The 15,049-nt window shown below is 39.5% G+C and overlaps 1 protein-coding gene across 13 annotated transcripts in view; it reads right to left on the reverse strand.

Moving 5' to 3' along the window:
* Positions 1–2,980: 2,980 nt before the first annotated feature.
* The window catches only part of FHOD3 (formin homology 2 domain containing 3), a 650,322-nt gene continuing 638,253 nt past the window's right edge, over positions 2,981–15,049 (reverse strand). For 11 of the 13 annotated variants that reach the window (XM_045007832.1, XM_045007840.1, XM_045007827.1 and 8 more), the window contains one exon: positions 2,981–5,824. In XM_045007832.1, the coding sequence (XP_044863767.1) occupies positions 5,742–5,824 (83 nt within the window). In that variant the 3' untranslated portion in view covers positions 2,981–5,741. The remainder of the gene's footprint in view (positions 5,825–15,049) is intronic. The other 2 variants (XM_045007828.1, XM_045007829.1) reach the window with 2 other exon arrangements.

Below are 15,049 nucleotides of genomic sequence, written 5' to 3' on the forward strand. Positions count from 1 at the left end.
GCATTTATAAATGATGGGCTCTTTGTACAAGCCTTTTCCTGCATGGACTGCTTTAAAGACAAAAATAAAAAATGCATCAACTGCTTAATGCATCAAGTGCTTAATTTGTGCCAGGGCTTGCCAAAGCTGTGCCCCGGCACCTCTGGGCTTGACAGTTTATAGCCCCGGGACCTCTTGGCTCACCACATCAGTCATGAAAGTAAAAAAAATTGCTTGAGCCCTGGCACCTCTTTCATTACAAAGTAAGCACTGACTGCCAGCTAATGGCAGCAAGCAGCATCCCATCCTGTTTGGTGGGGATTTCAGTATTAGATTACTATAATCCTTGAGAACTGGACAGACGGACAGACAGACACACATTTACTTCACCCAGGACTGTACATTCAGTTCAATCTGTGAAAGCGGAGATAAAACTTTAAGGTTAGCTTTTCATTGCCAAGCCACCCAGGTGGTTTAACAATGGCATTTTGTTGCTTGTGTAGCGGCTTCATGGCTGCATAAAGAATACAAAATTTAAAAAAATAGCCAACCAAGGTCCCAGTTGGATACGTCAACAAAATCAGCAACCAACACAGTGCTTTAGAAAGCTTTATTGCAAGATGTGTTTACATACTGCTGTAGAGGTGAGCTTTGTTACTACTTATATATCAAGAAATTTTGGACACAGGTCTGAGGTCAATTTCTCATGTTGACCCTGCATGGCATGGAAAAAAAGAGAGACTGCATTTTCTAGAATGTGAGGAAGGGATGGAGTGGGGGAGGAGAGGCAAAAGAGGGGTGTGTTAAAAAGGAAAATCCCCCTGGGTTATACTCAATGTAGTGACAAAGCTTCCTAAGGATGGATACAAATGAAGGAGTGCTTGTGTGTAGTAAATTCTTAAACAGTAATTCAAGTTATTTATGAAGTAAAACTCAGAAACAAAAAGCAGTTTCATGGACAATTAAATTTAACATGTAACAAAACATCTTTACCTAAAATGAGAAAAACAAACAAATGAAAAAGGACCTGTAGATAATATCTTTGACCATGCATGGCTTGTTTTTAAATTACAATTCACAGAATAACACTGCTGAAAAGCCTATTTTACACTATGCTACACACCACATGAAAAAACATGAGTAGTGACATTTACACAATTTTACAGTATTTGTCCTTCGTCTAAGAAACATGTCCTTTTCTACTTTACAATTTTTTTTACAATTCCCAGCTCTCTCTCTCTCTCTCTCACACACACACAAACACACACACTATGCCCCAAGACAGTCTTTAAAAGGAGAAATACACCCATTGCTCTCAACCATCCTTTTCTTTCAAAGAAGCCTTCAGATTTCATATCTGTTTGACGTGATCAATGGTTCGATAATGGTTAAACATTATGTACCTCTGTTTGCCACTCAATGTGAAATCAACAAATTAGAACTGTACAGAATATATTTAATTTTTTTGCATGAACATAGAACTATAAACCCCCTCAAACTCCTTTGAATGACTTGCTCTTAACTATTAAACTGCTTTCTCTTTATATTGCATCTAAAATGCAATTCAACCATTTGTCGCAAAAAATAAAAAGACAAACACAAAATAGGCCCTTGTATTATCAAGTGTTTACAAATAAGTTTCAATAGTGTTCCCTAATCAAGCATCATTTCATCTCAGCATTAGGAAAACAGCATAGGGTGTTTTTAATTTTTTTCTTTTTTCTTTTTTTCCTTCCTTCAGAGCTCTTAAGTACCTAGCCAGAGAAACTTCAGCATTCACAGACTTTGCAGTTTTTCTTGCGTCCAGATGCTGGAAATCCAGAGCAATCCGAACTTTATACGGGGACAAGTTCTATCCTCACATATGCATGCACGATTCCTCTTGAAGACAACAAGGAACTGCATGTTCATGAGAGAGCAGGAATTGGCCCTTGTGTGCTGCTTGTCAAGTCTTTCTAGCCACTTTTTAAAACAGTTTACAATTAAAAAATAGCAAACAAAGAAAAAATAACTCCACATTATAGACTAATAACTTGCTAAATATGGGCTTCCAAATCAAAGCTTTCAGAGTAGCAGCCGTGTTAGTCTGTATCCGCAAAAAGAACAGGAGTACTTGTGGCACCTTAAAGACTAACAAATTTATTTTAGCATGAGCTTTCGTGAGCTGCAGCTCACTTCTTCGGATGCAACTCAAAGCTGTTCTTGAGTAATAGGAATGTATGTATGTTCGGGGGCGCAGAAGAAACAGGGGATGTGAAGTTGGTAAACTACTATCTTTACCCTTCCTAATCAGATTTAAAACTATCTATTGTAAGAACATAAGAACGGCCATACTGGGTCAGACCAAAGGTCCATCTAGCTCAGTATCCTGTCTACCAACAGTGGCCAATGCCAGGTGCCCCAGAGGGAATGAACAGAACAGGTAATCATCAAGTGATCCATCCTGTCACCCATTCCCAGCTTCTGGCAAACAGAGGCTAGGGACACCATACTGGCTAATAGCCATTGATGGACCAATCCTCTATAAACGTATCTAGCTCTTTTTTTTAACCCTGTTATAGTCTTGGTCTTCAGAACATCCTCTGGCAAGGAGTTCCACAGACTGACTGTGTGTTGTGTGTAAAAATACTTCCTTTTGTTTATTTTAAACCTGCTGTCTATTAATTTCATTTGGTGATCTCTAGTTCTTGTGTTATGAGAAGGAGTAAATAACACTTCCTTATTTACTTTCTCCACGCCAGTTATGATTTAGTAGACCTCTATCATGTCCACTCTTAGTCATCTCTTTTCCAAGCTGAAAAATCCAAGTCTTATTATCTCTCCTCATATGGAAGCTGTTCCATACCTCAATAATTTTTTTTGCCCTTTTCTGAATCTTTTCCAATTCGAATATATCTTTTTTGAGATGGGGCGACCTGCATGCAGTATTCAAGATGTGGGCGTATCATGGATTTATATAGAGGTAATATGATATTTTCTGTCTCATTATTTATCCCTTTCTTAATGATTCCCAACATTCTGTTCGATTTTTTGACTGCCGCTGCACACTGAGTGAATGTTTTCAGAGAACTATCCACCATGACTCCAAGATCCCTTTCTTGAGTGGTAGATCTCTTTCTTGAGTTGTAAAAGCAACAACCACCCATCCTAAGCAAATATTAATCCTGACTCACATTTTTGTTGTTAATTTCTAAATCCTTGTTAAATGAGGGGGATCCAAAGGATTTTGGACATGCAAGCTGACTGAGAGACATTTAACTTTAATGACACTCGGGAAATGCCACTAAAATGCAGTCCCAGGACACAAGAATTGCTTTGTATTACTACGCTGGCAAAACACCATCTACACTTTTAGCAGTTGTTGCATTCTTCCCACATTAACTAAAAGTGGAGATTCCCATTGTTCAGGCTGCATATACAGCACAGTACGCAGGGAATTTAAAGTTCAATCCTGCCAAGTGTCAAGTACCAGGAATGGGAGTTGAGCACCTTGAAGGAGGCCTTCAGTATCTGGCCAGAGCAGGACTCAGATTCAGATCTGCTTTTAACTAGGACATGAATTGCAATCCAAACTGCTCACTCAGACCTCACTGACCTCCACAAACCCCCAGTACATCCATCTATGTGTTTTATGCAACCTTGAGCAGAAAGATAAGAAAACATACTGAAAGGCCAAGTGTTGTATCGTGTAGAGATCCTTTCCAAAACCCTGATGGCAACACATCATTTCTTTTAAAATGAAAGAATGTGATTAAATAAATTCTATTTCCTTCAGTTTTCTGACCAGTCCTTTCCTCTTTACAGCTTTCAACTAATTCTTTACTCTATGATTTATTAGCTAACCAATGAATGGCTTCTGTCTGCTTGCAAAATCTACTTGTTAAACTAAACTAACTGCCAAATAGCAGGAAAACATGTTCACCAATGTCTGTAAACCCAACGCCATACTGTAACAACCAGGACTCATAGCAGGGACATATATTTACCCATGAACTGGATGGGTCAAGGCCCCCAGCAACTGTCAATAAGGACTGAAATTCAACAGCTGAGGGAGAGAATTGCACGGATGGGAGTTTTCACAACATATTCCATTTAGTTTGATTCTACTAGGTCATTTATATCAGTATTGCTTGTTGATTGGCTCTCAGATTACTTGGATGCTGTGTTCAACATAGTCTCATATATAGTTGAAATTTTGCCTGTTTGGTGCCTTATCCTTAGCACTTCCTGTCCTCAAAGTGGAACAGAATGCAGGAGTCAATACACCTTTAATCCCAGCCCAGGGTCACAGAAAGCGCTAATCCCGCATTCTTCAGTACCATTCCATCTAGATACGCTTTGGTGCAAAATGTTCCCTTTTGTTGTTGTTACTAAACTGCAGTTCCCATGAAAATGCTTTGGCAGTGGCGAAAGCCGGGCATAAGCAGGTTCAGTTCAAATTCACTGAGGTGGATGTACTTCACTTAAAGGCAAGTCGAGCTGATTAAAGTATATTCTAAAATTCTGTCTGGTTTGGACAATGGAGTGTGATCGTTTATGTGGGGATAGACCAGAATAGAACATGCACTTAACCTCAGACATATACTGAAGATGTTTATAGAAGTCAATTACGAACAGTGAGATAAGGACGAACGAGGAAACAGCAAATTCCTTGTGTGGGAAGAGGAATGTTCACTGTGGTATCCTCGCTATTTATTTTATTGATGAAAAAGACAAAATGTAGAGGCTTTTTAGCAGGGCCATTTCATGTTCAGATCAATCGGTTTGAAGCTAAATCACCACTAAGCTACATCACAACAGAGAAAAGCAGCATGAAGGGCTCAGGCAGGTGAACGAAACTTCTTGATCTTGGCAGCAGAACCTCTTTATCTAGCATGTAAATTGTTGGCATAAATTTCTGAAATTGTACAAAGACTCAGTATACCTAGAGTTCAACAGTAAGAGGTATTCTGTGCTATCTGTGTGTGTACACTATTAGGTACAGTGTACATGCATACACACACATGCAGTTCAGAATCCTAAACATTCCACCTGCACTGCAGGGTATGTCCTGCCCTGCAGGGTGAATTCCATTGAGTAACATTGAGTTCCTGTAAAAAGACACTCCTTTCCTGAAGGTCAGGTGGAATTTTAAGGCCCCAGGAGTGAAATCTTTGCCCCTTTGACTTCAGGATTTCACCCCAGGACTATGTGTGTATGTTGTACATACACACACATCCATACTGTACATATACATAAGTACACATACATTTTTACATTCTTTGGTGGTGAGATAAAAATAGGGTTGTACAGATTTGTGTATGTCTGTCCAATAAAACAATCTTAGGAAGATCACAGTAACTGTAACAGACGTGATTTTGCCTCTTTAAGGACTGTTCCTTGCACTGACAAAATGCCATGCTTTACAATGACTAAAACAGGCCACAAGAAAAGCCAACGTAAACATAGCTCACACAATAAAAGAATACTCAGGAGAGTCCCCTAATACCAACATCAATGCATCATGAGAGAACAAGCTATAAGCTTTCATCTAGAAATACTCAAACACTCCTTTTTGTATCTGTCAGGTTTTAGTGCTGAGCTGTGACACACCCTTCTTTAGCCCTTTTTGTTTTTTCTGTTATATATCTTATCAAAATTAAACTAACAGAGGACGGGATGTCAGGAGCAGCAGATGAGGCTGGTAGAACAATGCCACACTGAATGGTTGTCAGCCCATGTATCACCCATGATGGTTTTGCTTGTAGCCACCTTTGCGGATTTCACACCTGCATCTCAGAGGTGCTGATGAGGCCCAGTGCTTTGGCTTCTTCTGGTGTCAGTCCACTCTTTAGTGTTCTTCTTACTGTACAGTCACAAAATCCAAAGGGAAGCAAAGAACAATTAGGAGTGATATACAGGACTATCAGTTGCAATATATATTCTAACACAAAAACAGCATCAAACAAACAGCAGCTCTGTCTCTAAGGCCTGAGTTTCAGAGCAGCTGAGCATTCTCATCTGGCAATTCAATGGGACCATAAGGTACCCAGCAGCTGTGCAAATCTTTCTATAACATCGATCTATCAATTCAAAACAAGTTTTTTCAAGTCTTGTTTTCTTAAGTAAAATCCTACAGAACTTAAGGAAATCAACTTTCTTTAGATTTATATCAAATGGTTTTTACATTCCACAGAAATAAGCATTCTCATATAGGTTTTTAGAGAACTTTTTATCGAACCCTACTTGTTTTGTCCCTATTAAATTCTATAAGACTTTTCCATATGGTGTTTTAATTGCTATTTCTCTGATCCTCTAATAACATAAACACAAAAGTGAAAAAGAACCAAAAGTAAAAGTAATCAGAATTCTTATAAATAATGCTTCAAAACCACATTTCCTTTCCCCTTGTTTTCTGTTGTGCCTCCTTACTCCACACTCCTCCCCCCATTTCCACATCATATATTGTCAGTAATGGTTTAGAGCTAATTTACAGGGGTTGAGACCTTGGCTTTTTATTTTTCTGTGATGTGTCTGGAAAATCTGTACTACCACAATAATATTAACAGCAGCACAAATAAGTATAATTCGACACATGAAACTTACATTTTAAATTTATTTCTGCTTCACAGACTCAGGGTTTGTCTACATGGTATGATAATGTGCACCAGTGGGGTGTGAATTCTAAAGTGCATGAACATCTCGCACATTAACTTGCCTGTGTAGACCTGGCTGATGCGCACTATAAGTTCCCTAATGGGCATTAACATAGTACTGTTGAACCAGACTGTTATAATGCACACTAGGGAACTGTTACTGCGTGCCAACAGGGTTTACATAGGCCAGGTAGTGAGTAGCATTTTGGTGCGCTTCAGAATTCACACCCCGTTGTGCATCACTGCACCATGTAGACAAGCCCTTAAAGAAGAGTTTGCCATTTCTTTTATAACAAATGGAATTTGTGACTGTGCACTTCCCTAGAATTTTTGTCACTAGGGGCTGCAGGTGAACACACCTTGTTTCAGGGTGGGATGGGGAGGCCTATGGACTGATTGCTCACTCCAATAGTTTGTTGTCTAGGCAGACGTGCAGAATGCACATTAATGCATTTATTGTACATCCAAAGTCCAAACTATAATTTATGCAGTGCAAAAATATTCAGAGCTCTATAACAGTGAAGAGAGCCAGTAGAAGACATACAGCTCTGGAGAAAGGAATTACAGAGCATGGTTAAGAACTCTTTGGCTTCCAGCATTGTTTTTATGCACCATAATTAAGAGCTCCAACTCACTAGAGAGTCACTCCAAGTTACTGAAACTGACTGGTCATAGACATGGGTCTAGCAGGAGTGAAAGGACTGAATGGATTGTTATGGAAAACAAATGAGATAAGAAAGAGGAAAATAATGTCAGGGTCACCCTGTCACAAATATGGGGAAAAGTATGATCCACATTTAATAGCTAAACTTCTCTCTTCTGTTATCTGGGACAATTAAGTGAATTGGGAATGTCACACATACAATTGTTCCTTCACCCCCGAATCCCTCACTTGAGGAGTTCTTCAAGGCTCACTCCTCTCCCCTATATTATTTAACTTCTGTACAAAGCCATTGGAAGAATGTGAGGAAATGTTGCATGATACCCATCTCCATATCTCCTTTGCATCAAATATAAATGAGCACCATCTCCCAACTTTATCAATGCTTCGGTGAAATCTGCACTGGATGGAGAGGTCTGGGCTCAAGCTGAACCTAGGAAAACTAAGAAGATGCTGGTAGGAACAGGGAAGTGCTTCAAATAACATTCTCATTATCCAGACCACCTGCCTTACATTATTGAATCAGTCCTAATGTGGAGGTGCTTTGGGAGTTCTCAGAGCTATTAGATTCCCAACAGTCATGACAACAATAACAAAAAAGCACATCCAACTGTGAATTGCCAGAATATTTTAACCCTATCTATCAGAAACGGCCACAATGATCCACACACTTATGACTTCAAGGCTTGAGTATCTAAAATGAAACTACACTCCCCCACCCCTCCCAAAAAGCTGCAACTGACACAAAATACAGCATTATGTCTGCTTGATATTTACACAGTTGCCATGCACTGTTCACCCCAGTGCTCTGCTCTCTGCACTGGCTCCCTGCTGAATAGATAGTCCAGTTTAAAGTATTTGTCCTGTTATATTCAAGGCCCTCCATGAGACTGGCTCTAGCTACCTACGAGGTTATCTCTGCATCTGTGACCCTGAACTCCAAAACCAGCTACATCCCACTGGAGCAATGTACCTGTTGACCTCTAGAGGGAGGCACATAAGCACAGGAGGCAGAACTTTCACAGAAGCTGGACCTAGAATGTGGAACTCACTCCCACAAGAAATAAGACCACACCATTTCCAGAACTTAATGCAAACCTTATTTCTTCAAATTAGCTTTTCCTCCAAAAAATGTCACGTCAGATGCACGCACGCACACACACACACAAACAAGAAAAACGTTCTAAACTTAGCAAGCTATTTTTTCTTACAGAATGGCAAGGCTGAAGTAAAGACAGAGAGATCAATTGTTATGTCCATTTGTAAATACTCGGTAGACACTCAGACACTGTAATAACGGGCCATATTCATTCACAAAAAAACAAAATTCAGTTATGTCTATATAGATCTTTAAAAGTCAATACAGTTACTATTCCACATATACAACTGGCTAACTGAATTAAATTTGAAGGGAGAAAAATATGTGGCTTTACCTTAGACTGAACACAAAAACAGAAGATGGTGAATTCCCATTTCCACTTTACTTACAGGCCTACAACTTCACTATGCAAACCAATGTAAAGGGAATGCCAAATACAGATGTAATAATGAATTGGTCTTTAGGGACATTATATACAAAGTACTTAATAAGGAGTCAGAATACTGTGGAGGAAAAAGCCTATTATGAGAAAATGTGAAAGAGAACCGAGGATGTTACTGTAAGTGAGAATCATCATTATGTATCTTAAGATATGCCATGTTCTGAATTTATTGGAGACTCAATTCAAGGACATCACTAGATGCTATATGATCCGAAGTGATGTACAAAATTAATCTAAACTCTTCGAGGCAGGGGACATCTATCCTATGACCGTATGATGCCTGGCACTATGGAGCCCCAACCCTTAGTTGGGGACTTTAGGAGCTACCAGAGCTCAAATAATAATAATAGTAACATTCATTCAGTACTTGGACACATGTAGAAGTATCTGACCAAAAAAGGTGTTGTAGGGTTCTGTAGGATTTTGCTAAACTACCTCAGGTCTCAGCTATAACAAGGAAAGATAACTTGGATTTAGACATCCCAATGCCTGGACCTTTTAACTTAAGCAGTTAGACAGGAGAAAGCAGCTCCAAAGACAGACAGACTTTGAAGGGTAAGGGTAATGAAATTACATTTTTAAATCTTTAAATCTAATGAAAAGCTCCCCTGTGGAGAGAATCAGGCTCTCAGCAAAGAGATTCAACAGATAAGCCTGCTAGGCAAGCACTGAAAATGCTACTTCATGAGGTATTGTGCGCCTATTGGAACACTCAAACTTACTAAGTAGAAGTGTGTCTACTCTGAATTTACATGGCAATTTCCCACACATTATGGCCTTGCATGCCCATATTGTAGCAGACTTAGAGGGTTTTGCTGCTGAGCAGAAGAACATGATTTGTTTCTAATGTGCCTCGGGATTGGGAGAGCTTGAGATCCCTTGTGAAGATTATGTGCTTTTCAGTGTTAAAGCTTCTAGTTACAAATAACCTAGAGCCAGACCTGGCTCTTGTGTGAGTGTGTTGTGGGGACATGGAGCTCAAGGAGGCCTCTCTCACCTTTACGAGTCAGGTGGAATTTAAGCCCTTGCACTTGTGGACTAGCAGGGACTGCCTCTTTAAACAGTACCAGGGGTGAGGAGAGGTAGAAAGGAGGGGATACCACAGTCCTGTCACATTTTCCCCTGGCCCTCCTGTATTGGCCCTTGGAGAGGGTTGAAACAGGGGAAATCTAACTGCACTCTATAAACGGGTGCAGTAGAATATGCACTTTCCCTGTGAACTGGAGGGTGGGTGAATCTCCTCGTAACATGCTATAAAGCAGATGATTATAGGCCTTTTTCACTTCCAGAGATTGCTTTTGGTGGGGGTCTCCTACCAGCTTGGGGCAGGAATACAATCCATTAGTAGAAGTGACTTGGAGAGAGAGTTTTTTCCTTCCATGTTTTACACTCAATGCAACATTACACTACTCAAACTAGATCTTTATTCTTCCCTTTTCACTGAACTCTGTGGCATGTCACTAACTTGACTAGACATAATATCTTGGCTTGTAAAACTCTTGGCCTGCTGCAGCCCACATTAAACTGAGTTATGGAATGCATTCTGGAGGCAATGACAATAAAAATAAAGCTTTCTAATGACCTTTTGTGCTCTTTAAGCAATCTTTAAAACATTGGCTAAAGAAACATAAAAACATAAAACAGGAAGAAAATTACTTTTACTCTTGTCACAAGAAAGTCCTGCTGAGATCTCATAACCCAGAAACCAAATGTTGTTTTTAGGGGGTCAGAGGGGACGATATTCTTTACCAATCAGGAAATCTAGAACTTAATTTGATATTCTGGCAGAACGTAGCATGCCTGTGATGAACTTGGTGAATTCATCTGAGCACACTGGGTCAAACAACTAAAAAGAGAAGGAGCCCTCACAGAACTGGGAACATTTAAAATACAAGAAGAATCCCCAAAGCACAGCCTTTTCTCAGCACATAAGTAATCTAAACAGGTTGTTTTTTAAAGGGCGGCTAGCCTCCCTGATTTCACTAGAAGTGAGGAGCAGTAAAAAAAAAAGCAAGGATGGCACCACATATGGTAAGAGTTTCAATGGCTTCTGGCATGTAGGTGTACACCATTTCCATGCAAGCACCATTTGAATTGCAATAGTATCCCTTTACATAAATATAAGCACTTTGTCCGCATTGGGGGTGCCTGTATCATGGAAATGGTGTAATTCCCAACAAGTGTCCTAGCAAACAATGAAAATGAATAAAACTCCTATGGAAATCTGTGGGCCAAATTCAATGATGAAGTAAATGATGATGATAGTTTGTCAGAAAACAAGTTTAAGATGCTGTACATTACCTATGGGGGAAGCAGGGAGGTTAGTAGGAAAAGCAGCCTATTGGAGGATACGAGACTAAGCAGTCTCATGATCCTATTTTATCTTACGTACTTTAGTTGCATTTCATGCTAAATACTCCCCTCCCTACTTCCCCCGCCCATTCACTCACACCTATTTTCTAATCAACTTTTTCTTCTTCCCCTTATGCCATCATCTGGGATCGGTTCATCGTGCAAGCATGTGTCATCTTAATTTGTCTGAGGTCAGTCTGCTTAACATGTTCTTTGATGCAATCCATCCATCACTTCCTCGGCTTTCCTCAGGGTCTCTTTTCTAGCACCCTCTCCTTCCATGTTATCTTCACCAGGTCCTCTTTGTTCACCCTCTTTATATGTCCCAACCAGCTAAGTCACACTTCCTCAATTTAACAGCCAACATTATGGTCTTTGACTTCCAACCTAATCTTGCATTACACAGTCTCTCTTTTTCTGTGACTTTTTATTGTGTGTGTTTTAGCTGTGACAGTCTGAGTACCTTTCCCAGACTTGAAGAGCTATGTGTAAGCCTGAAAGCTTGTCTCTGTCACCAACAGAAGGCGCTCTCACCAACAGAATATCAATAAAAGATATTACCTTATCCACTTTGACTCTCTTTTTATTCATAAGAACATAAGATATTACATATTACATATTGCACAAAGATATCCCATCTCAAACACCTGTAGGTGTTGAACATGCCATCTCTTTACTCCCCAAGTTTCTGCACTATACAGCATTGTGGGGCACACCATTGTTCCAGACAGGTGGGCTTTCAATCTCAGTGGCATATGCTTGTCATACACAATCCTAGAGATGTTATTCCACACTCTTCCAGCTCCCCACACCCAAGTCTTGAGTGTATCTCATGTTAAAGCTCACCATTTTCCATAACCCAGCCACCAATGTACTTGAACTGGTCGGTCTGGTTTAGTCATACTCTGTTAATCTCTATCTCCAGTTTCCTTGTGGCACCTCTTCTGACCAACATGAACTCAGTCTTAGTCATGTTCATTTTCATCCCATGCCATTTTAGCTGGTCATACCACTGGATTACTATTTCCTTTAGGTCTTCTTTTGAGGACACCCTTATTACTATATTGTCTAAATACAGAAGTTAGGCCAGTAAAAGATATTACCCCACCCACCTTGTCTCTCTAATATCCTGGGACCAACATGTTCATAACAACACTGCATATAGCAGCTTCTCAGTTTTTCCAACTGGGATCTTCCTGCTAATGTAGTCTATCAAATATGATAAACAGCAGGAGACTGAGGGCTGGCCCTCCGGCAATCTGACTTACACTTCAAAGGGGTTTATCTTCTACAACATGTTCAGATCAGTGTTTAAATGATCTAGATAATCCCTTTCCAATCAATGTACACCCAATATATTACACACACTGCCATTTAAGTCCTCTCTGATTTTGCTCCCATCAGTCAAGCTATGGCAGTTTGGTTATATGCAAGCTCAGTTGAGAAACTCTTTGTCTTCCATTGGTTTCTTAGATAATGTATTTTTCATGTCAATATCTTATAGTCTGCATTAAGCTAAACTTGCATTAAGTGAGGCATATGTCATTGTTGAGCATGAGCAGGGCTAAATTGCCCAAGTGGTGGTGGTGTGTACGGAAATTTTTCTTTATGGGATTTGTGAGGGAATTCCTGGATCTCATCCAGTACCACTTTGAAAATGTGCAGACAACTGAAATATGCAGCATTTCCAGTCAGGGCCAGCAGTGTCAGAAGTTGTCCCAACCAAATGTAATAGATAGTGCCAGTCTCTCCTAACAAAGAATTTGACTACTCAGCCATCTCCATGGTAAGACTAGATATTAAATGACATAAAGGGGAAGCCAAAAGTAAAAAAGGATAAAATTTGTCTTTATAAAAGAAAGTTGTGTTTGAGCTTTAAGTGGGTTACGTTCTAGAGAACAACAATAGGTACATTATTCTGAAGAATTTGGATAAAGGAAAAGATTTTTTTGTTTCTACCTAATATTTAACCTATTGTTTTAATTACTAACTAAAAATGACTTGTATATCTGGGTATGTTTTTAGGTGTCAGTCTCTTCCCCACTAATTAACATGATCTATATAGTGCCCATAGTGACCCAGACTGTTGTATAGATATGGAAGAAGAGTACAGCTTTGAAAAGCTTAGAATCTATGGTCCTGAGGCAGGAAAGCATCCCTGTTCAGGACAACACATGCTTAAGTGGTAATCTGAATTGGAGCCCATGCCATAAATATTATCATGGAGTACTGGGAGTACTGAATGTAATACTCACAGTAGTAAGCACTACCCTTGGTAGTATGTATTTGCAAGATTAGACTGTAAATAGCCAATGTATATATAGGTAAACCAGGTCAGGGATTGAGGGTAGAAAAAGCAAGGGGGTTTAGCAGAGGTGTTAGGCACACACCTTGTAAATTCCATTTTTAAAGCAATTTATTATTTAGATGTGTTTTACTGAGGCAAGAGCTAGGACTTGTAGACTTAGAACTGTGTGTTCAAAAAGGACTAGGAGAAGAGGGGCTATTATCTTTGAGCATATAAATTCTATGGAATTGGAATCTAAATTTAATAATCTCTCACCTGGAGTCTTTGTTGGGGAATAAAGATGATTAAAAAGCAGATCAGTAAACCAACACGATAGATTCAAAACAATTGAGATAAAAATGTTTTTTTTGTGCATATGCTGATTATTCAGGGTTACTTTGCTTTGAGAAATTCTGATCCAATTACTGGTGAGGTCCTCCCCTTTGTGCTGTGGGCGGGGTTCCCTCCCCCCTTTTGTGCTGCCCTGCTTTGAGCCAAAGCAAAATGCAAAGCTTGTTTCGCATCTCCAAACAGAGCCATCCCTCCAGATGCAATCTCAATATTATGAATGTAGTTGGAATTCTTGCCCTCACAAATGATCATGTGAGATTTCTCCAGGGCATTACAGGGCTCCTTTTGGCAACTGTGGCTATCACTTTGCTCTTCAATAAAGCCATGCATGGTTGCACTTTTATTATTGTACTCTAAACTTCCTTATTATTTCTGGTTCTTAACTGAAGCCCTTTCCTCAAGAACAGTTTGATCTGGAAAGCCAACAACACACTGCTTCTGATTTCTTTACTCAGATGCTGGAAGGAAGACATCTCCTATAAGGAAGGAAGAATGATGTAAATACAGGCATATACAGCTGACCTGGTGTAAACCTGAAGTCTTTATTAAGATGGATTGAAACTAAAGTAAACAAAGTGCATGTTTAAGGCCAGCAGTGCAACTAGACATACGTTATTTTTCAAGTACCCAGAGCAATATACGTACTCACTATGCCAGGAATAAAAAGGAAAAAAAAAACCCTTTAAACCCTTAAAATATACTAAAGAGGAAACAAAGGGTAATGTGAGTGAAATGACTTCTGCCTAGCCGACTGAGAACAAAATAAATAACTGACAACAATGAATCAACCATTTCTATCCCTTGGAAGAGGTAAACTACAGATGTCAAAATCAACTTTTGTTGTGACTTACTTATACGGTATTAATTTTCACGATTCTGTAGCGAGAAATGACACTGACTTACTTATGACCTGGAACCATAAATAGATCATCTTCCCAACACTCCTCTATGGAGCTATAATTCCATATGAATTATCCAAATCCTATCACTTAACATTTGCTATGCACCCTTATCTTGCCAAATCCTAGCTTCCTCGTAGCACCTTCAGCTTGTTCTTGCAATATAACCAATCAGCATCACTCAATCAAGAAATATAGGACACTCCAGCACTGATGGTCTTTATTTAGCAACACCTGGGAAGTCTCAGTTCATCAGCTATTCTTTGATCCTTCCTATGTCTGCTTTCTGCCTCATTGGAGACTATGTATTACACATATAGTCACAGGAACAAGTCAAAAAATTC

Source organism: Mauremys mutica, chromosome 2, assembly GCF_020497125.1.
Source record: "Mauremys mutica isolate MM-2020 ecotype Southern chromosome 2, ASM2049712v1, whole genome shotgun sequence".
Lineage (NCBI taxonomy): Eukaryota > Metazoa > Chordata > Testudines > Geoemydidae > Mauremys > Mauremys mutica.